The sequence below is a fragment of the Heloderma suspectum genome, chromosome Z, assembly GCF_057233095.1.
Source record: "Heloderma suspectum isolate Gila_16-S chromosome Z, 16-S_ref, whole genome shotgun sequence".
In the NCBI taxonomy this organism is placed as follows: Eukaryota; Metazoa; Chordata; class Lepidosauria; order Squamata; family Helodermatidae; genus Heloderma; species Heloderma suspectum.
In genome coordinates, this window is record NC_139476.1 from 9,278,896 (window position 1) to 9,300,607 (window position 21,712).

The 21,712-nt window shown below is 47.1% G+C and overlaps 1 protein-coding gene across 1 annotated transcript in view; it reads right to left on the reverse strand.

Moving 5' to 3' along the window:
- Positions 1 to 21,712, reverse strand: part of ABCA7 (ATP binding cassette subfamily A member 7) — a 121,303-nt gene that overhangs the window by 62,049 nt on the left and 37,542 nt on the right. Inside the window, exons 10-26 of the mRNA XM_084825891.1 lie at positions 19,336 to 19,475; positions 18,251 to 18,367; positions 17,817 to 17,996; positions 16,552 to 16,766; positions 15,730 to 15,915; positions 14,399 to 14,621; positions 12,210 to 12,431; positions 10,861 to 11,065; positions 9,576 to 9,695; positions 8,025 to 8,196; positions 4,979 to 5,110; positions 4,618 to 4,757; positions 3,886 to 4,023; positions 2,070 to 2,290; positions 994 to 1,066; positions 329 to 531; positions 36 to 78 (exon numbers count right to left, since the gene is read on the reverse strand). Of these exons, the coding sequence (XP_084682017.1) occupies positions 36 to 78; positions 329 to 531; positions 994 to 1,066; positions 2,070 to 2,290; positions 3,886 to 4,023; positions 4,618 to 4,757; positions 4,979 to 5,110; positions 8,025 to 8,196; positions 9,576 to 9,695; positions 10,861 to 11,065; positions 12,210 to 12,431; positions 14,399 to 14,621; positions 15,730 to 15,915; positions 16,552 to 16,766; positions 17,817 to 17,996; positions 18,251 to 18,367; positions 19,336 to 19,475 (2,730 nt within the window). The remainder of the gene's footprint in view (positions 1 to 35; positions 79 to 328; positions 532 to 993; positions 1,067 to 2,069; positions 2,291 to 3,885; positions 4,024 to 4,617; positions 4,758 to 4,978; positions 5,111 to 8,024; positions 8,197 to 9,575; positions 9,696 to 10,860; positions 11,066 to 12,209; positions 12,432 to 14,398; positions 14,622 to 15,729; positions 15,916 to 16,551; positions 16,767 to 17,816; positions 17,997 to 18,250; positions 18,368 to 19,335; positions 19,476 to 21,712) is intronic.

Here is a 21,712-nt window from a genome sequence, read left to right on the forward strand (position 1 = left end):
ACGTCCAGGCATTTGTTAGACCGGTGCAGTGTTACCTGCTGCATCTACTGCAGTGTCTTCAGCCACCTTCAAGAAAATCTGAAAGAAAAACAAATCGAAACTCTAAATAACAAAAGAACCCACATCCACAACATGAGAAAGCCTTATTCTCAGTTCTCTTTCTCGAGGTCCTGCCATAATTAGAGACAAGATTCCGGCAGCACAGTAGCGAGACAGAGCTAGATGAGGTGCAGCCAATGGGAAATGCACCTATCAGGTTCACTGCCAATTATTATTGATGTCTAACAAGCTGGGCCAGCTGACATTATTAACCCCTTTTCAAAGCTACCTCTTCCAAGCTGGTGTCGGAAATGCCATATCCTGAGACGCCGAATTCTGCCAGATGAGCATCGAGCTCTCGGAACAGATCCCCAAAGGTGCCGTCTTTTGCTCCACCATACGGCAGGACGTAGAGCACTTCCTGGCCGATATCCTCCACCAGTCGAGACCCAGGGACCAGCATCTGGATCAGAGCCGTCAGCTGGGGCACATCTGTTCAAAACCACAATGATTTCACGGGTCTCATTTTAGGGAGCTGGAGCAGTGTACTGGCTAAACACATGATCCCAAAAGAGATAAGAACCACAGGTCCATCCAACCCAACTTTCCATTTCTAACAGTGGTCAACCAGAAGCCAAGCACGATGGCTGTAGCCTTCTTCCAATCTTCCCCCAGATCAGGTATACATAGCATCAAAGAGCTGGAATGAAAATGCAGCATCCCTGACAGATGTCTGTCCAGCCTCTGCTTGAAAGGAGAGTCCATCACTGTTTCTCTGCCATTTCCCCCCCTTGGTTCTAGTACTCCCCCCTGGAACAACAGAGAACAACTCTGCTCCATCTTCTGCCTGGCAGCCCTTCAGATATCTGAAGACAGCTATGATGCCTCCCCTTCATCTTCCCTTCTCCAAGATAAACATTATAGACCTGTCTGGGTACTTGCAAATCTACTCACCGGCAACATTGGCGTCACTGTTCTGTTCACTCCCAAGACCCGTGTCACAGCTCCTCTCTGAATTGCTATCACCCTACAGAAAGGAAGGCAAGGGGTGGAATTGAAGGCGGAGTTGGAGACAGGAGTGGGCAGGGCCTGTGGAGGGAGCCCAAGTCTCTGCAGGCCAGATGGGCGACCTCCGTGGGCTGCATCAGGCCTGTGGGTTGGAGGTTGCCCTCCCCTGCTATACAGACAGAGAGTGGGGAGGAACTGAATTGGACTGCCACACTGGGCGTGGTATTCAGAAAGGTCATACTGATTGTGAAGGTTTGAGGCTTACAGAGGCAAAGGCTTAGAGGCCTGGGTTTCTTTGTTGGGAGGGGGTATCCCTGAGAAGAGTAGTTTCATTTCCCCGGTTAAGTTTCAGTTTCATTTCCCCAGTTAAGCTTCATTTCTTCAGGTTTGAAAAAGTACTTTCAGTTTTGAGGCAGGAGGGTATATTAAGAGTAAGAGCACAGTTGGGGAGATCAGAGCCTGAAGAGGGAGCAGGAAGAAGCGGCCTGGAGAAGTCTAAGTGCAGCTAGGGTAAAGGAACTTGCGTTTTGCAACCTTTATTTTCTCATAAGGCTTTTTGTATCACTCATCTCTATTGTGTCAATACCTTTAGTTGTAATTTACTTGCTTTAATTTACCAGTAAGCTGTTGTGGTTAAACCCTGTGTCTGGTGTGTCAGTCACCCCACGCCTACAGCCGAAACCCTACATTACTGAGAAGGGGAAGTTTAAAAGAAGGAAGGTGGGACTCTTAAGGAGACAAGAGATCTTTAAAGAGTTGCTCAGGGGGTCCAGGTCATAAGGGGAACCCTGACACGGATACCTGTAAATTTTCTCCACAGGGCTCAAATAACAGCTTCAGGTGGGCAATTATACCCATGGAAACAGTACAAACAGGAAAGGCTTAAAAACTATCTGCCCCGTTATTATTATGTTTTAAAAGACACAAAGAAACCTTAATGTTAGGTTTTTCATTCCATGAGTTGTCTTGGGTCAAGGTGTCCAGAAATAACAAACTCTCTCTGTTTCATCTCCCATGTTTACCTTTTTGTTGGTGGACACAACGTCGTTGGCGGGGCCTGCCGAGTTGCGGCCCCTCCAAGCCTCCCGCTTTACCAGAGTCAGGTAGTAGCCGGTGCCCAGTTTGGTCTTGAGGAAGAGCGAGGAACCGCAACAGCATAGCCGGCCCTGCGAGATGATGGCCACGCGGTCACCAAGCAGGTCCGCCTCCTCCATATAGTGGGTTGATAAGATGATGGTCCGGCCTGGGGGCGGGGCAGAAGGACAGAGGAGCTCCTGACAAGGGTCTTGGATTACCTACATCACCTCACCTAGGGCAAGGATCTGAGGCTCCTTTTAATATTTCCCATAAGAGCCCCCTCCCCCCACAGGACCTTCGTTCCACCTCAACGGCTGTCCTATGGGTCCTGCCACCATCTGAGGCACCTGACGGGGCCTTCTCAGTTGCGGCACTCTCGATGTGGAATGGCCTCTTGGGAGGGGTAACCCCTTGCTGTCTGTTTTTAGGCAGACGGCAAAGAGGTTTTATTTCAGTAGGCATTTTTAGAATCTCGGTTTTTGTTGTGTATACCGCTTGCCATTTCAAACAGCTGTTTGTTTAAGCTGCTGTTTGGTTTTGCTTGTTCGTCTAGTTTTGTTTTTTAGGTCGTATTTAAAAAACAAACGGTTGAGTTTTACGTAAGACACCATGTGTACTTTTTGTAAAAAAACAAAACCCCACACAAACAAAAGTAGAAATGAATAAACAATACACAAGGTATTGCCAATTTGTAGCAACCAGGTGTCTCCGCAGATCAATAGGGCTACTTCTCTGGGCTGGCATCTTGACCACTATCAGTCACCCCCTGTGTCCCTCTGTTCTGCCCCCCACCTTTGGAAGAAGGGCCTGGAACCTGGGTTGTATCACCAGAGGGTGTTGTTGTCCTCTGCCCCCAGATCCTTTACGATACTGCTCTTTCTGTGGATTCTAATTAAAAGCCTCTTCTAAATAAAGTGAAACACAGAGGTGTAAAGGAGGAATGGAGTTATTTATTCCCATCAGCCAATCCATTTGTGATACAGAGGGTTGCGGTACTTGTGGTGAAAGTCACTAGATGTAGGCTGAATCTACACGTAGCAGTTATACCGTTATCATAACTACTGGCGCCCATTGGTGTCATGTGTACCAACAGTTACGATAACGGAATAACTGCTATGTGTAGATTCAGCCGTAGAGCAAAGTTTCTGGATGCCATCGGTGAACTGTTATAAAGATTCAGAGATATGACTGTAAGGTGATCAACATTATATTAAAGGTTCCTTTATGCTATATCATTGTTGCATACCCACCCTATTTTAACTTCGGTAAAGACTTGATATGTGTTTGTTTGTTTGTTTATTTATTTATTGCATTTATACCCCACCTTTTCTCCTCTTGCAAGGAACCCAAGGCAGCTTACATTATCCTCCTCCTCTCCCTTTTATCCTCACAACAACAACCCTGCAAGGTGGGTTGGGCTGAGAGTCTGTGACTGAGTCACCCAGTGAGCTTCCATGGTCGAGTGGGGACTAGAACCCGGATCTCCCAGCTCCTAGTCCAACACTCTTGCCACTACACCACACCGGCTCTCTATTGTATCTATCTACAATAAATGATTGTATAGTTTAGTTGTTTCAACTTTGTGTACATTTTGACATTGTATAATAGCATTTTAATTTTTAATTTCAATTCTTGCGCAGTGATCTTTGGACTGAGCAATAAGCTATTACTTACTTACTAATTAAAAGCCAGCCTTGGCTGAAAAGCAGGATATAAATGCAAACGAATTGTGGGAGACAACTTGCTTTATTGCACTCAGACCTGTGCGGTATTTCAGCAGTAGTTCCCAGATGCCTCGTCGAGAGTAGGGGTCGACGCCAGCTGTGGGCTCATCCAAAATCACCACCTTGGATCCTCCCACGAAGGCGATGGCAACAGAGAGCTTGCGTTGCATGCCACCTAACCGGGGAGAAAAATAAGACAGGGGCGTGGTTTCCATGGGCATTTTGCTCTACTTTTTTCTTTAGCAGGAGGAAAGGTGGTTTTGGCTCCATGTTCAAGGAGGCAGTTCCTCGCTGAGAGGGTATGTGACAAAGGACTTCTTCCATGCAGCTTGGCTTACTTGCTAGAGCACTACATTATTCCTATTTTTAAAACTTTATATCATTCTATGGATTTAGATACTTTTCCATAATATTTTAACTTGAAGTCTTGTTGTCCAAGTCTAAGTCCCTAACAGCCACCTGGAATATGAGGGTAAGTTATGTAAATCACGTGTGATTTCCATAATTTATTTTAAGGACAGCAATTTGCAGGGAGAGAGTTTTGCTCCTTGTAGAGAATGAAGGAGAAAAATAATCAGTCCTAGGGCGCAATGCTATGCATGTGTAGACAGAAAAAAGTTCTGCCACTCCCAGCATGCCCCAGGGTTCCGTAGCTGGCTGCAGAATGCTGGAAGTTGTAGGACTTTTTTCTGTTTAAACATGCATAGGATTGCACTCTTAGGAGACTATTTTCCCCTCCACGCTGTATGATCCGTGCCCCAAAACTCACCTGACAGGTTCTTGGTCTGATCCCGCCGCTTATGGGGTAGGCCCACATCCTGTATTATGTGCTCCATCTCATCCTGGACCTGCTGCCCAGAGAGGCCCTTCAGACGCCCATAAAACCAGATGTGCTCTTCCACAGTCAGGCTGGAGGAAGGAAAGGGAAGGCAGGGCCAGATTAATCGTCATGCTAAGCACTCCACCCAGCAAGCAGCACATCCATTCCCAAAATGTCACCCGACCCAATCCCTCTGCTGCAAAGCTGAATGAGGCTGTGCGTTGCCACCCACCCCTCCCCATAGCACCCTGTGCCCTGAATTTCTCCCATCATCCCCACCCCATGTTAGGGACCCTCCTCAGGGCCTTACATGTCAAAGAGAACATTGTGTTGGGGACACATGCCCATCGTCTCCCGGATGATGTCCATTTCTGAACAGATGTCTCTCCCTAGGACATAGGCTGTTCCCGAGCTGGGTGGCAGTAGGCCGGTCAAAATGGACCTAGGGTGTGTGGGGGGAAATGGGCATGAGGGAGGGCAACATTAAAAGAGCCCCACATTTACTTCCCAGCTGTAATACAAGAAACTCCTCAGAAGGGCGAAGCGACCGATAACTCCAATAACTTAAAACAAGCAACCTTCAAAAGGAGGGGAGGGGCAGTTACTTTCAGGAACTAGGGATGAAAATGTGTACAGAAATATACAGAGAGACAGTGTGGTGTAGTGGTTAGAGAATAGGACTGGGGAGATGCAGATTCCGATCTTCCCGACAAGGCCCATCTGGCATCAACACTGCTATGTTTTCGGCACGAGGTGAAGACCTTTTTCTTTTCCCCGGCGTTTGGCAGCATGTGATGAGTTTTAATCGACTCTGGATTTGTTTTAGGGTTTGGCTGATGGTTCAAGGTTGTTTTTAGATATATGTTGTCTCTCTCTGTTGTATGTTCTTTATGTTTTTAAATTTTGCGTATTGTATTTTTAATGTTTTAAACCTTTGTAAACTGACCAGAGAGCTTCGGCTATGGGGCGGTATAGAAATGTAATGAATAATAAGAATAATTTTTAAAAACCTCCACTGAGCCATGAAGCTGCCGTACCTCAACCAAGCCTACATAACAGGGTTGTTGTGAGGATAAAATTGGTTGGGGTAGTGGGGAGGCTATGTACACCACGCCAAGCTCCTTGAAGAAAGGGTGGAGTAAAAGTGTAGTAATAAATATTTCTTTAATAGAAATATGCATCATCATCATTATTATTAATCATGTTTATATCCCACCTTTTTTTCCTCCTTAAGGAACCGAAGGCGGTGTACATAATCCTCCTCCTCTCCATTTTAGCTCACAACAACAACCTTGTGAGGTAGATTGGGCTGAAAGTCTATGATTGGCCCAAAGTCACCCAGTGAGTTTCCATGGCCGAGTGGGGACTTGAACCCAGACCTCCCAACTCCCAGTCAGTCCAATGCTCTCACCATTACACCACACTCTAGCCACGACACCATCAAAATCATCATCAAAATCATCATCGAAGAGCAGGGAGTGGGTATCCAATGGCACAACCTATTGCTATAATATGACAACTATGAACTTGGTTTATCGTTACTGAACCAAGTCGCTGAACTATGGTATCTCACCACACAGCACGCCGCTCCACTGCACCACAGACAAAATGGCCTGAAGAAGACCTGTTGCTCCTTCACATACTTGGCCAGCACACAGGTAGCCTACGGCTCCCCGAGATCTCGCCCCTCAAGACTGGAGGATCCAACAGTTGAGTCCAGAATAGAATGGACCAGAGCTCAAGTCCTGATCCAAAGCCAACATGGATTTGTCAAAAACAAGTCCTGCCAGACGAATCTGATCTCATTTTTTGATCAAGTCACCTCCCTTGTGGACCGTGGGAATGCTGCGGACATCATATACCTCGACTTCAGCAAAGCTTTCGACAAAGCGCCCCATGATATCCTGATGAGCAAGCTAGCTCAAAGTGGGCTAGATGAAACAACGATCCGGTGGATCCACAGTTGGCTACAGAATCGGACTCAAAGGGTGCTTATCAATGGGACCTTCTCAAACTGGGGAGAGGTAACGAGTGGGGTACCGCAGGGCTCAGTCCTGGGCCCAGTGTTCTTCCACATTTGTATGAATGACTTGGAGGAGGAGGTGCAGGGAATGCTGATCACATTTGCAGATGACACCAAATTGGGCGGGATAGCTAATACTTTGGAAGACAGAAACAAAATTCAAAGTGATCTGGATACACTGGAGTGCTGGGCAGAAAACAACAGAATGACATTTAATAGGGATAAATGCCAAGTTCTGCACCTAGGAAAAAGAAACCAAATGCACAGGTACAAGATGGGGGATGCGTGGCTCAACAACACTACAAGCGAGAAGGATCTTGGAATTGTTGTCGATCACAAGCTGAATATGAACCAACAATGTGATGCGGCTGCAAAAAAGGCCAATGCTCTTTTGGGCTGCATTAATAGAAGCATAGCTTCCAAATCCTGGGAAGTACTAGTTCCCCTCTACAGTTCTGGGCACCGCACTTTAAGAAGGATGCAGACAAACTGGAGAGGGTTCAGAGGAGGGCAACAAAGATGATCAGGGGACTGGAAACAAAGCCCTATGAAGAGAGACTGAGAGAACTGGGCATGTGTAGCCTTGAGAAGACTGAGGAGAGATATGATAGTGCTCTTCAAGTACTTGAAAGGTTGTCACAGAGAAGAAGGCCAGGATCTCTTCTTCAACATCCCAGAGTGCAGGACATGGAATAATGGGCTCCAGTTACAGGAAGCCAGATTCCGGCTGAACATCAGGAAAAACGTCCTGACTGTTAGAGCAATACAACAATGGAACCCATGACCTAGGGAGGCGGTGGGCTCTCCCACACTGGAGGCATCAAGATGAGGCTGGACAGCCATCTGTCAGGGATGCTCTGACTTGGATTCCTGCATTGAGCAGGGGGTTGGACTCGATGGCCTTGTAGGCCCCTTCCAACCCTATGATTCTATGATTCTATGATCCAGAGATGCCTTGCAGTGGCGCCATCAGAACAGGACTCTGGAGCAGAGGGCAGGGCCCCACTCCGCAGAATGAGCAGGAGGCCCTCCAAATGTAGCAGGACTGACCTGCTACATTTTGAAGGAAGTGACATAATACAGATTACCATCTAAAGATGGAGGCGCCCATAAGAGCGTTAAGTCCAGAGTCTAAAAGTATTTAATTGCACCACTGCGAACGTGCTGCACTTTCTCCCCACCCCTCTCCTCTCTCTCTCTCTCTCTCTCTCTCTCTCACACACACACACACACACACACACACACACGGGTTCCCCCAACAGCCGCCTTCATGCAGGCATCCATACCTCCGGGAAAGCAGGGCTTGCCCCAGTGTCTCCCAGCCCCAGCTTACATGGTGGTGGTCTTGCCGGCACCATTATGGCCCAGAAAGGATGTGATCTGGCCATCGTAGAAGTCAAGGCTCAGCCCGTTCACGGCAATTTTGCTGCTTTTGTGATAGATCTTCACCAGGTTGCGGATGGAGACACCCACCTTTAAGTCAGCAGGCGGATCTTCTACAATTACTGGGCCAGCGGGGGGGAGAAACATACGGGTCAGATGAGTCAATCTACAGCTGTAGATATTAGTACGCTTTGGGGCCAGGGTATCCGAAAGCCTGCCTCCTCCCTTATGAGCCCGCCAAAAATTTCTACTCATCATTGGGGGCTCTCTCGCACATCCCACCTCCTAGAGAGGCAAGGTTGGTCAGCATTCGTAACAGGACCTTTCGTGAAGCGGCACTCCAGTTGTGGAATGTTTCCTGCCCCCATCCAGGGAGGACAGGCAAACCTCCTCATTTAAACAGCTGGTGAAGACAGTATTGTTTCACCAAGCTTTTAATACTCATTAATACTTTTTATCATTAATCCCTGGTTTTGAAATCTGTTGTTAAGTTTTTGTACTTTTATGCATTGTAATCTTTGTATTGTTATTGTACATCGCTTGAACATTCATGAAGCACAGGGCAATCCAAAGTTATTCTAAATAAATAAAATATTAATGCAGTACCAGAAATGTGCATGGTGCTGTACAAAGTATAAGACGACAGACCACTGCCCCAAGGATCTTAAAATCTAAAAATTCCACATAGGGGAGGGGAGGGAAATGGGGTAGGGTAAAACAGGCAAACAATATGGGTTTTCCCTTCCGTTTTTAGTTGTGTATGCTACATGCGCCCTCTGAATGCCTGCAAGATATGGGCCATTCATGTGCCCCCCATTTGTCACAAAGGATGGGGCATTTTGCCATTCAGTGGACAGGCCATATTTGCTGCTTGTCATCCAGGAGCAGATAGAATTTTCTTGGGGCTTAGCATTATTTCATTCCATCTTCCTTGCTCGCTCTGCCCTCCACAAGGAATGAGGTGCTGTGGGCAGCTGTGTCTGGACGTGCCTCAAGATGGGCAAATGAGCCATGTTCCAGCTCGCCAGGATTCTCCAAACATCTGCTCACTACTCGTCTCTCCTCGATTTGAGCTCTGTTTGCGCTCGCTATTTGTTTTGCACAAACGGGAAAATTGCACAAAACGAACAGCTTTGGAATGCTGAAGTTGTGCAAACAATCCCCAAATTTGCACAAATGTCCAAAATTGCAGAAATTTCACCTGCAGACTAAAGCATGGGTGATTTAAAAGTTGTGCACTTTGAGCATTTTGAGAAACTTGCACATTTTTCAAGTATGCATTTTGCAAATGCAAGTTCAGGAATCTGTGAACATTTTCAGAGAAAATGCACTCCCTTTCATGTCCAGGATTGCGAATGGGGCATTTCTGAGTGATTTGCAAACTGAAATGAACTTCTCATGCATCCCTAGATATGCAATTCTTTAGAAGGGGAGAAGCCCACATTCTAGAAAAAAAGGTAAGAAGCCAAGCAAAAGGGTCATAGAATAGGAGTGGGCTTACCCTCCGCTGAGCTGACAGAAGTTGTAGGAATGGGGTGGGGGCACCCACCAGTGGAGGATTCCCCAAACCAGTAGCTCTTCAGGAGAGGAAAATTCCAAGGCTTAGGGATTCCATATTGGCCTAGAAAACAAGCAGGACAGTAAATTTAACCTGAAGCATTTAGATGCTGAGCCAGTCTTGATCCCTCTGTTAAAAGCAGGGCTGCATGGATTAATAGATTAATTCAAACATGTTGACTTCACTGAAAAAGGCATTGGGTACTACGTGCTGCCATATGCCATGCTCTGTCACGGAGGTCGGGGCTCAGCAGACGCTGACGTGTTTTTTTTTTTAATCCCGCCCCCTCCTACTAAAGTCAACGGGGAGGGAATTCTGTGTGCCACATCTGGTGTGATGTATAGTCCCACCACTGAGGGGGTGTGGCCAGGGTCTGAAGGGGTATAGCCCTGCTTTTTCAACCTTTTAAATAAATAAAGAACAAATCGTCTCCTCCCATACATACCTGCCCAGACCCTAAGGTCATCCTCAGGGGTCCTTCTCCAGGAGCCCCTGCCAAAGGAAGTGAGGCGGTGAAAGAGGGCCTTTTCTGCTGTGGCACCCCGGCTGTGGAATGAGCTCCCTAGAGAGGTTCACCTGGCGCCTACGTTGTACTCCTTGCTTCTGTCGCCAGGTGAAGACATTTTTATTCTCCTAGTATTTTGGCATTTTAGCTTCCTAATCTTTTAGCTCTGTTGTTTTAAATCTGCATTTTAAATCTCTGCATTGCTGCTAGGTTTGCATTCTGGTTGTACTGTTATATTGTAGTTTTAAGCATTCGTACTTTATATCGTTTGATGCTGCACTTTGTGGTTTTAATTTTTGTGAACCGCCCAGACAGCTTCGGCTATTGGGCCACATAGAAAAAGAAAGAAAGAAAGAAAGAAAGAAAGAAAGAAAGAAAGAAAGAAAGGATCCAGCATATGTGTGCTCCCCATCACAGCGTCCCCGCCTCCCCAGTTTCAGCTGTTCTACTAGAATATCTTTGCCAGTGGAGCCGGTCAGCTGGTGCCGTGTGTTTGCCATCATAATTGTCATGGCAGCAGCAAATTTGCATTCTGCTGAATTCCATTGCCCATCAACTGGCAGATCTCGAATACAGGATTGCACCCTAAGATTTCATTAAAGCGGGTGACAGCTGTGCAGCAATGTAACCGATTGTAAAGGATTTGAACTCTTGCTGAATTGTAAAACTCACTACTTCCCTTTGGTCCACCCTAAGGATGTGTATGCCTCCTGGCACCTTTACCTGGGAACACCCCTTCGATGTACCACGTGGCCAGTCCGTACAGGAAGGCGTCCAGGAGAAGCAGTCCAGCAGAAGTGGCGAATGTGTAGCCGTCTCCTTCCACAGGGCTGGAGTTCAGGTTGTGCCACTGGATACCCACCCCCTGCTCCTCGTAGAGGGAGAAATACTCACAGCCGAAGCCAAATGCAACAGGAGACAAGAGGCTCTGGCAGGAAGAAAAGAGGGGGAGACAAGGAGGTCGGAGAAGCCAGTCAGCTAGGGGCAACAACTCCTGCAGGGAGCAGGAAGTGACTGAGCCAGATGCAGGAAGCTGGGGGAATAACTACTTAACCGGGTTGGACCTGCTAACCTGGCATAACAGAAGGAGGGTTCAGACTGACCTCCTCGCCCCCCCTCACACACTGAAAAGGGGCATGGGATATATCAGGGTTTCTGATATATCCCATATACGTCTCTCTGGGTATATCAGGATTTCACAGAAAATGTTATACGGGGGGGGGGGGCGGGGGGAATTCAGCAGTCCCAACGTTTATACTTGTGCTCTTCCTCTCCCTCTCTTTCCCAAACTTTATACTTTTCACATTGTCCTCTATCATGATATTCCACAAACTAAAAAAAGAAACCCTACGCTGTCAGCTTGAACAAAAATATCAGTTCCTGAACACATCGTATCCTTCAGTGTATGCAAAACAGAGATATTTTATTTTATTTAATTTATTTATTTACAATATTTATATACCACTCCACATCAGAAGATTTTGGAGCGGTGACATCCTGGCTGCAGTGACAAGACAGCTCTAGCTTGTCTGCATAATTCCTAAACTCAGTTATAATCTTCTTTGGGGGGTTTTCCCCTTCTACGAAAGGAAAAGAAAACAAGTTCTTGAGTTCATACTGATGCAAAGCTATGCTTGAATGTGGGTGGAAAGCCTCCAATGCCAAATGAGATTTGCCAGGGCTGAATGGAGTCGGTCTGGAGAATTCACCTTCTCTCTGCACTGAATTTTGATTTGCCCAGTTGCAGAGTTTGGGGCCACGGGAAAGTGGGGGAGGGGGGAGGGATAGAGGACAGCTGTGCCCAACAAAGACAGGAAGGGGGGACGTGAAAGGCAGTGTGGTGTAGTGGTTAGAATGTTGGGCTGGGACTCAGGAAATCTGGGTTCTAGTCCCCACTTGGCCATGAGGCTCACTGAGCGACTTTGGGCCAGCCACTGACTCTCAGTCTAACCTACCTCACAGGGTTGTTGTGAGGAGGAAATGGAGAGGAGGAAATCATCTACACTGCCTTAATCTCCTCGGAGGAAAGGTGGGATATAAATGGAACAAATAAAATAAATAAATGTCCTCACCACAAAGAGACGCAGAGGGAAGGTGATGTGGTCGCGCCAAGCCACACACAGCACGTAGGGCAGGTAGAAGGAGAAGTAGATGATGCCACCACAGGCAGAGGCCAGGTTGGCCCGGGAGAACAAGGTGCTGATGAGGAAACACTGGGCAATGGTTGCCACAGCGAAGGTGGCCAAGAAGAGGAAGACCACGGCCGGGTCACTGTAGGGCAGGATGTCTCCTACCTGATGAGAAAAACGGAAAGCTCCAACGTGTAGCAGAATAAAATTCTGGGTGGTGGCAACACATTGCTCTGTATCTCCTCAGGACATTCCGTTTCCAGGGACCCCAAAGAATTAAAAGCTCGCCAAGGGTGTTTCCGAATCTTTAATGAGCTTCTGCTACGCATTGAAAACTTGGTTGTTCAGGCAGGCATTTGGGGTGGGTTAGGGAAATTTTAGAAAATGATGTTCTAAATGTTCAAGACGAGGCTGGACAGCCACCTGTCGGGGATGCTCTGGCTTGGATTCCTGCATTGAGCAGGGGGTTGGGCTCGGGGGTCTTGTAGGCCCCTTCCAACCCCACTATTCTATGATTCTATGTTTAATGTGTAATTTTATTGTTTTTAAACTGCTGTATTGTTGTGCATTGTCCAGAGTGGCTGGGTGACCGGCCAGATGGGCGATTAAGAAATTTAATAAATGAATGAAGGAATAAAAATAAATAATGCAATTATTTTTTTCCCAACAATATTCTTCCAGTATCTCTTCCTGCATCAGCCTTTCCCAACACAGTCCCCCCAAGATGTGATAGACAACAAGTCTCAGAATCCCAGAACAGCAAGATCTACATCTGGGGCCAGCAACATGGCGCCTGAGAGGCCCGGCTGCCCTCCAAGACCCCCACGTGCACCCGCCAAACCCCAGATGCTGCCTTCCCGCTGCCGCCTTCCCTTCTTTCCTCTCACTGCCCCACCTCGCTGCTGGTGCCATTGCGTGCATGCTCACAACACTGCAGCCTTTGCTTCCTGCCCACTTACTGATGCCACCTTTCCTTCCCTCCCACCACACTCCTGCAGATCAGGAGATAAGGTAAGCGTGGCAGGAGTTGGTGGGCCGGGGAGTAGAAGGTGGTTATGGCGGGGCAGAGGAAGGAAATAGGGAGGGGAGAAGAAGGAGGAAATAGTGAGTGGGGGTGTTGTGCCTCCATTTGGGATGGCGGAGGATACAGAACGCCTCAGCCTGTGTGTGTTTGGGGAGGGGCCCAGCACACAGCCACGCGGAAGACCTCTGCAGCTCGGCCCAGCTGGCCTGACTTGTCAATCAGCCTCTGCATGAAAGAGGAGCCTCAAACCCAGTTCAGGCGCTGGAAGCAATGGTTGATGCTCGTCCATAGCAGAAAACCTTCCTGCCAGCTCCTGGACCCACTCTGATTATTCTCAAACCCAGAACCACTCCAACTGTTCTTCAGTGCATCCCTATATCTGGTTTTGTTTTCCTTGGCTTTGGCCTGATACTCTTGGCTTCTTGACTTTGGACTATTTCATGACTAACGCCAGCTGCTGCTTATCGCTCAACTTGAGTAATTTACGATGGGGGGGGAGGAAGAGGAAGATGTACCTACACACTCCAACAGCAATTTTTGGTGGTGCCCGCAGACACATTTCAAAATATGAAATGTGCCTGCAGACCCAAAAAGGTTTCCTACCCCTAATCTGCTATCGTTAATTCCATCATATATAAAAGGACTCTGTGTTTTTGAGTTCACCCTTCCAAGAATCTCTGAGTTTGCTTCTTCTTTTTTAAAGCATGCAGGATTCTAGACCTCACTGGTGCAAAGGCATGCTTGAAAGCATGTGAAAACACCTGCTGAACATCTTAGAAGCCAGAGGAGTGGGTCTGAATTGAAAGGAAAAGTGTACGAGAAAGTTATTGGGGTCTTGCAAATCCCATAATAAATAATTAGATTGTTCTGAACCACCTAGAGAGCTTTGGCTATTGGGCGATATACAAATGTAATTAATTAATGAATAATCATTTCAGACACCAGATACCACCCCTGCATAGTGATACCCCAATCACCCTTCAGACAATTCCTTTTTCATTAATTGGGGTCCATATCAAAGACATCACACTGTTGCATGAAGCACAGCCTACTGGACTCCAATACCAGATGTGTAACCAGAGTCGGAGAGTTTAAAGAAAATACGTGCCTTGAGAATGAGAACAAGCAAGGATGCGCTGATGAGGAAGGGGATGAAACTGCTCAGGAACCAGCCGAGCCAGAGGGTAGCACTGCTGAGCCCCATAATCTTCATTGTCTCCTTCAGGCGGGCTTCTTTCTCGTGGACCACCCCCTTGATGATCATTGCCACAGAGTAGATCCAAGCCAACGTCATGAAGAGAGGCAAGGAACGATTTAAGACACGCAGGAAGCTGAAAGAGAGGATGGAAGAGAAGCCACATAGATCTGTTAAACCAGGGCTGGGGAACCTCAGGCCCACGGGCCAAATCTAGCCTGCCTGGAAGCCCAATCTGGCCACCTGTGTTCCCCAGGTGGCCACACACCCTTCCCCTGGCTCCACTGCCTTTTCCCAGGCCACCAATTGCTTTTTGTATGTGCATTTTTCCCCATTCTAAAAGGCTGAAATGCCTCTCCTTGGTGGAGAGCATTGTGGTAAAGGCTGTAAGCTCTGGAGCTCCCCAATGGCCTCACCCTCTTCCCCAGGCCACACCCCTTTCCCGCCACCGCTGATCATGTGATGGTTTCCCAGCTTTGGTGCCGCTTTTTGCCCATTCTAAAAGGTTGAAATGCCTCAGGGGTAAGTCTGAGAGGAGTAGTTTAATTTCCCCAGTTAAGTGTCACGTTTCATTTCTCCACTAAGTTTCATTTCTTTGGGATTGAAGCACTAGTTTCGGTTTTGAGAGAGGAGGGTATATAAAGAGAGGAAGAGAGCCAGTAAGGGCAGAGGTAGCCAGAGCCTGAAGTGAGAGCAGAGTCTGAAGAGGGAACAGGAAAAAGCAGCTTGGACAAGTCTAAGTACAGCTAGGATAAAGAACTTGCGTTTTGCAACTTTTCTTTTCTCGTAAGGCCTTTGGTATCACTCCGCTCTATTGTGTAAATGCATTTAGCTGTGATTTGCTTGCTTTAATTTACCAGTAAACTGTTGTGGTTGAACATTGTGTCTAGAGCGTCGATCACCCCATGCCTACAGCAGAAACCCCACGTTACTGGGAAGGAGAAGTTCAAAACAGGAAGGTGGGACTCTCGAGGAGGCAAGAGATCCTTAAGGAGTTGCTCAGGGGGGTCCTGGTCATAAGGGGAACTTTGACAAGCAGCATTTTTTTCCTACAGAATTTGCATTCATAATTCCCATCCCTGAGATAGGCATCTGGTCTGATCCAGCACAATTGCTCTTAAGTTCTTACAAGAAAAAACACCACCCATGCTCCTGCACCTGGCGCAATGGACTTGCCCACACCCATGTGGCGTGTGGAACTTCATGGCGCATTCCCAATGCCCTAGGCACTCCCAGCAACGTACATGTCATCGACATAGCAGGGATAAGGCATCTGCTGTATATAGACCCCAGTGCGGCGTTGCGTCCCTGGTGTCCCAGTGAGAACCCGCACCACAGCCTGCTCCACCAGGTCCTGCAGGTAGACGAAACCACCCCAGACGTAGCGCAAGTCATCGAAGGGGTCAGCAGCTGGTCCCGGATCCCAGAACCTGAGCGGGAGACACAAGGGGGAAAGGGGTGAGATACTGGGAGATGTCACTCATTCAGAACTCCGAACAACAAAGAGACATAACCTGAATGGGGGAAGAAGGAATGCTCCTTGAGCTTGGAAGTTCTTCAGAGAGCAATTCTATGTCCCTTAGACAGCATCTGGGGGAGATAGGATTTTTCGGTTTCCCAGCTACGAGCTCATAGACAGCGCTATGAGCTCGTAGCTGGGAATCCATGCTCCCCTCCCCGACATAGCCGGGGCGGAGAGAACCACACTGCTGCCACCTCCGTGCTCGTAACACAGAGGGGTGAAAACGGGGCATTCCCGGGGGCAGGAATGGGAGGAGACCACAGAAGCTGTTTTAGACAGCTTCCAATGTGGTCTCCAGCCCTGTTCCCACCCCTCCCTGAAGACACACTTAGATGTGCGAAAACGCGCATCTAAGGCAAAGTGCAGGGCGGCTACAGCACAGAGGGAATCCTCTCCTCTGTGCTGCTTCCACCCTGCATTGGATAAGCGCCCAATTTCAGGGGAGGTCGGAGGCACCCGTCCATCTCTATAGGATTGCACCCTCAATCAATCGAGTCCAAATGAAACAGCGCAGGCCTAGACATGCCTGTAGACGCCAGCCCACCTGTCCTTGATCATATCAGTGCGGGTGACGTCATCTATGTCCATTCGGATTTTGAAGCGGACGTGGGAAGGTAGGGCTGCGCCAAGCTCACTCTGGTTGCCTGGTAGCAGGAACACGATTCCGGCCCAGTACTGGCGATCCTCCAGCAACTGCGTGGCTCGCAAGATGAGCTCCTCTTCCGAGGCCACTGGCTCAATCTTGTTCAGTGAAATACACTAGGAGAGAAGGTGCTGCAGTCAGCCAGGCCAAAAGGACCCTCATTGAATGAAGTCATGTATGGCGATGAGGAAAGGATTGCAGAATGCCTCCTCCCATATGTATCGGCCTGTACTTTAAGGTTATCCATGGAAGCCCTTCTTCAAGTGCCCCCTCATTCTGAGGCTGGCAGGATGGTAACAAAAGAGAGGACTTTTCCAGTGGTGGCCCCCCATTTCTGGAATGGGCTCTTAAGGGAAGCTTGCCTGGTGCCCACGGTGCTAACTTTTCGATGCCAGGCTAAGACATCTCTGTTTTCCCAGATGTTTTATTTATTTATTTCATTTCTATACCGCCCAATAGCTGAAGCTGTCTGGGCAGTTCACAAAAATTAAAACCATAGCGTGCTGCATAAAACAATATAAAAGATGAAAGCTTAAAACCACAATACAACAGTACAACCAGAATAAAAACCTAGCAGCAATGCAGAGATTTAAAATACAGATTTTAAACACCAGAGCTAAAAGACTAGGAAGCTAAATGCTAAAATACCGGGAGAATAAAAAGGAGTACAGCGTAGGCACCAGGCGAACCTCTCTAGGGAGCTCGTTCCACAGCCAGGGTGCCACAGCAGAAAAGGCCCTCTTCTTGGTAGCCACCTGCCTCACTTCCTTTGGCACGAGCTCACAGAGAAGGAACCCAGAAGATGATCTTAGTGTCTGGGCAGGTGTATATGGGAGGATGCAATCCTGGCCCCAAACCATTTAGGGCTTTGAACGTTAATACCAGGACTTTGAATTGGGCTTAGAGTCTTTTAGCATTTTAAATTCTTTTAGCATTTTATTATTTTAAGTCCCTGTGATGTGGGTTTTACCTCTTATCCCTGAAATTGTATCTTATGCTGTGTTGGCACATATATTAGTTTTATATTGTTGATTTTATTTGTATTACTATTGCTAGCATGTTTTAAATTGCAAAATGCCTAGAGAAATTTATTTTATGAAACATTTAACGCATGTAATAAACAAACAAATAAAGAAATAAGTATTTAGGCACAATGCCAAATGCACCTCAATGAACTGGGACAAAGTGCCAATAATCCTGTCCACTTCAGCATAGGCTTCACGCCAGGTGTAAGCCTGGCTTTCTTCCTCCGATGACAGGAATGCCCTCAAAGTTGACATATTCCAGAAGGTTCCATGGAGGTGCTGCTGCAGAAAATGTGCCACACCGGGGGTTTCCAGCAGGTTCTGTGGGGAGTAAAGAAAGTTGTATGTAGGGGTCATATTGGGATGTGCGTCATTCTACGTGGTTGGACTTTGGCACACGAGCCGTTAGTTGGCACCCGCTTGTCTAATAAGGTCAGAAATAGTCTTTGCTGCAAGAATATTTTTATATATTTCATAATTTACAGCTCAAACTGCATTCTTATTTTTCTCCGCCGATTCCTGTTTCCCCCACCCCCGGCCCAGCTTGAAGGACGCCGAGGGCTCGAAAAACATGCCTGAATAGCTCCTATTTCTCGGCTTGTATTCATGAAGGTGTAGATCCGGGGTCCCAAATCTTTCCAGGCTCCCCTCACTTCAAGCAACACAGCAAGGTTCTGGAAGGTCTGGTTTACCTGCAAACAAGGGAGCAGAATTGTCTTGCTGGATCACCCAAAGGGAGCCCATGTAGTCAAACTCCTGTTTCCAACAATGGGAAACCCACAAGCAGATCATGAAGGCAACAGCTGTCCCCTTTTGTGGTCCTCAGCATCTGGTATGCAGAGGTAGACTGCCTCTGAACATGGAGGTTCCATTCAGAGATCCTGTATAAGAACCACCGATAATCCAAAATCCATATTAGTGGTTACCTTTATTAGGCAAACCAAAGCTCACAAAAAAAAAAATGCAAGCTTTCGGAATCTCCAGATCTCTTCATCGGGAATATGTTACAAAAGGCAGGTTGGGGGTGGGAGGAATAGGGGAGACGTCCCCCATTCCACCTTCTGTGGCAACCAAGAACGACAATACAGGAGAATCCAAAAGGGACTGCATTTCAACACTGGTGTCAGCTGTGCATCAGAGTATGAAGTGACAGGCTGGCCCTTTGCTTACCAAGAATGGGACACACCCACACGCACCCTTCTTCCAGGAGAGGGGATTTAATTAATGTATGTATGTTCCACCAAACTGGCATATGCCCTTAGCGCAGTTTATAGACATTTTTTAAAAATCCAAAACAATAACAGCCAAAACTATAAATACAACACTGAAAACATCAAAATATTAAAACATTAAAAATATCAAAGAGCCAGCAGTAAAATTAATAATCAGAGCAACAGATTAAAGATTAATTGCCTGCTGGAAGAGGAAGGTAATCTAAATATATACAGTGAAAGTGCCAGGTGGATCTCCCTGGGAAAGGCATTTCACAGACAGGGGGCCACCACAGACAAGGCTCTGTCATTGGTAGCCACTTGTCACACCATTGTGGGCAGCACAATGGGACCCACAGAAGAGCCTCTGAAATTGATTTTAGCAATCAGGCAGGAACATACAGGGACTTGGGGTGGATGTATTCCCAAAAGGGAGCAATACCTCTTACCTCTGCCATCACCTTCTGTGTAGCCGGTGTAGAAGGGGTGTATAGGATTTTGCCAACAAAAAGGGGTTTGATTCCCCTCCATAAAATGCGTGAGAATGGACTGGATTCTAAGGTCCTGATCAAATCTTTGCAATAGGGACCTAAGGGATAAAAAGAGAACAAGAGGCATTTAGTCCCTCACCGCCCCAAACAAAAAAACAGAATTGTCACGAAGGACAACCAGCAACCCATTCTCATTAATACTGCCTTAGTTAAGACTGAAAGTGATCCAGATTCAAGTGTGCAAATGTAAGACTGATAAAAATTAAAATTTAGCAACCATCTTTATGTTGCAGAATTTATCCTGTGCAGGGTTGTTGTAAGTTTAAAGTGTGTGTGTGGGGACAACAATGACCTCATACATCATCCTGAGTTCCTTGGCAGATGGGCAAGATAAATATATGATATATAAATAAAATGGCGTTAATAATAATAATAAAAAATATCAATTTGATTTGTACTCCACCGTTCAACCAAGAAAAATGGCACTCAAGGAGGCTTACGATCATCAATAAAACTTATTTGCTTTAGATGGAATGACCAGCCTTTCTGGATCATGGACTATTGGCAGAAATGTCTGCAAAGAGCTCAGCAGAAGGAATTCAGGGTTAAGGTAAGCCTTCCTGATTACCAAAAGTTACAAGTACATAGGGTAACTTTAACATACAAAAACTGAAGGCCAAAAAAAGGTGTTTTTTTAGGAGGAGGAAGACTGAAATAGAGAAGAACATTGAAGGGCTAGAAGCAAGAAAGAAGATCAAGAAAGAAAGCTGTTCAGGAAACAGCTGACAGTAGGATATTGCTGGGAAGAACTTGAAAAATAGGGACAGTCTGGTTAGGTTTAGCTGGATGTTTTTACCTTAATTATTTTCTTATCTTTTTGCTCTTTTGGTTTTGGGGTGTGTATGTGTAACTATTCAGATGTTAAAACCTTTTTTAATAATAATATTGATAATGATAATGATAATAATATTTTTTCAGTAAGCTTATAGAATTTTGCTGTTTAAACTTTGCGGTCTCTTTTCTTGTTGCGTTAGCCACTCCACATCTATTTATTTTTATTTATTTATTATTAAATTTATTAATCGCCCATCTGGCTGGTCACCCAGCCACTCTGGACGATGTACAACATACAATAAAACAGTTTAAAACAATAAAATTCTACAATAAAAACATTTTCTAAAATACCCTAACCCACCCCAAATGCCTGCCTGAACAACCACGTTTTCAATGCATGGCAGAAGCTCATTAAAGAGGGGGCATGACGGAGTTCTCTAGGGAGGGAGTTCCACAGAGTGGGGGCCATCACAGAAAAGGCCCTCTCCCTTGTCCCCACCAGTCTAGCTGTCCTGGCTGATAGGACAGACAGAAGGCCATCCGAGGCTGATCTTGTTAAGCGGCCTGTCTGGTGTTGCTGGAGGCGCTCCTTAAGATAGGCTGGGCCGGAACCATATAGGTTTTAAAGGTCAAAACCAACACCTTGAATTTGGCCCGGAAAACAACTGGTAACCAGTGCAACTCCTTCAGCACTGGAGTGATGTGATCTCGCCGGTGGCTGCCTTTAATCAGGCGAGCTGCCGCGTTCTGTACCAGCTGCAGTTTCCGAACCGTCTTCAAGGGTAACCCCACGTAGAGCGCATTACAGTAGTCTAAACGAGAGGAGACCAGGGCATGTACTACCAATGGGAGCAGATGGTCGGGAAGGAAGTGGCGCAGCCACCGTATCAGATGGAGTTGATACAGCGCTGTCCGGCTCACAGCTGACACCTGAGCCTCCATGGACAGCTGGGAGTCCAAAATGACCCCCAGGCTGCGGACCTGGTCTTTCAAGGGTAGCCGTACCCCATTCAACACCAGGTCAACATCCCCTAGCCTCCTCTTGTCTCCCACCAAAAGTACCTCGGTCTTGTCAGGGTTCAGCTTTAGCCTATTCCTCCCCATCCAGCCACTCACCGTCTCCAGACATTTGGACAGGGATTCTACGGCCAACCTTGGTGAAGATTTGAATGAGAGGTAGAGCTGCGTGTCATCCGCATATTGATGACACTGCACCCCAAACCTCCTGATGATAGCCCCCAGCGGCTTCACATAGATGTTAAATAGCATCGGGGAGAGGATGGAACCCTGTGGCACCCCACAAGTGAGTGGCCACGGGTCCGAAACCTCCTCTCCCAGTGCTACCCTCCGGTACCTGCCGGAGAGGAAGGACCAGAACCACCGCAATATGGTGTCTCCAATGCCCAACCCCTCTAGGCTGTCCAGGAGGATACCATGGTCAACGGTATCAAAAGCCGCTGAGAGGTCGAGGAGAACAAGGAAGGAGCATTCACCCCTATCC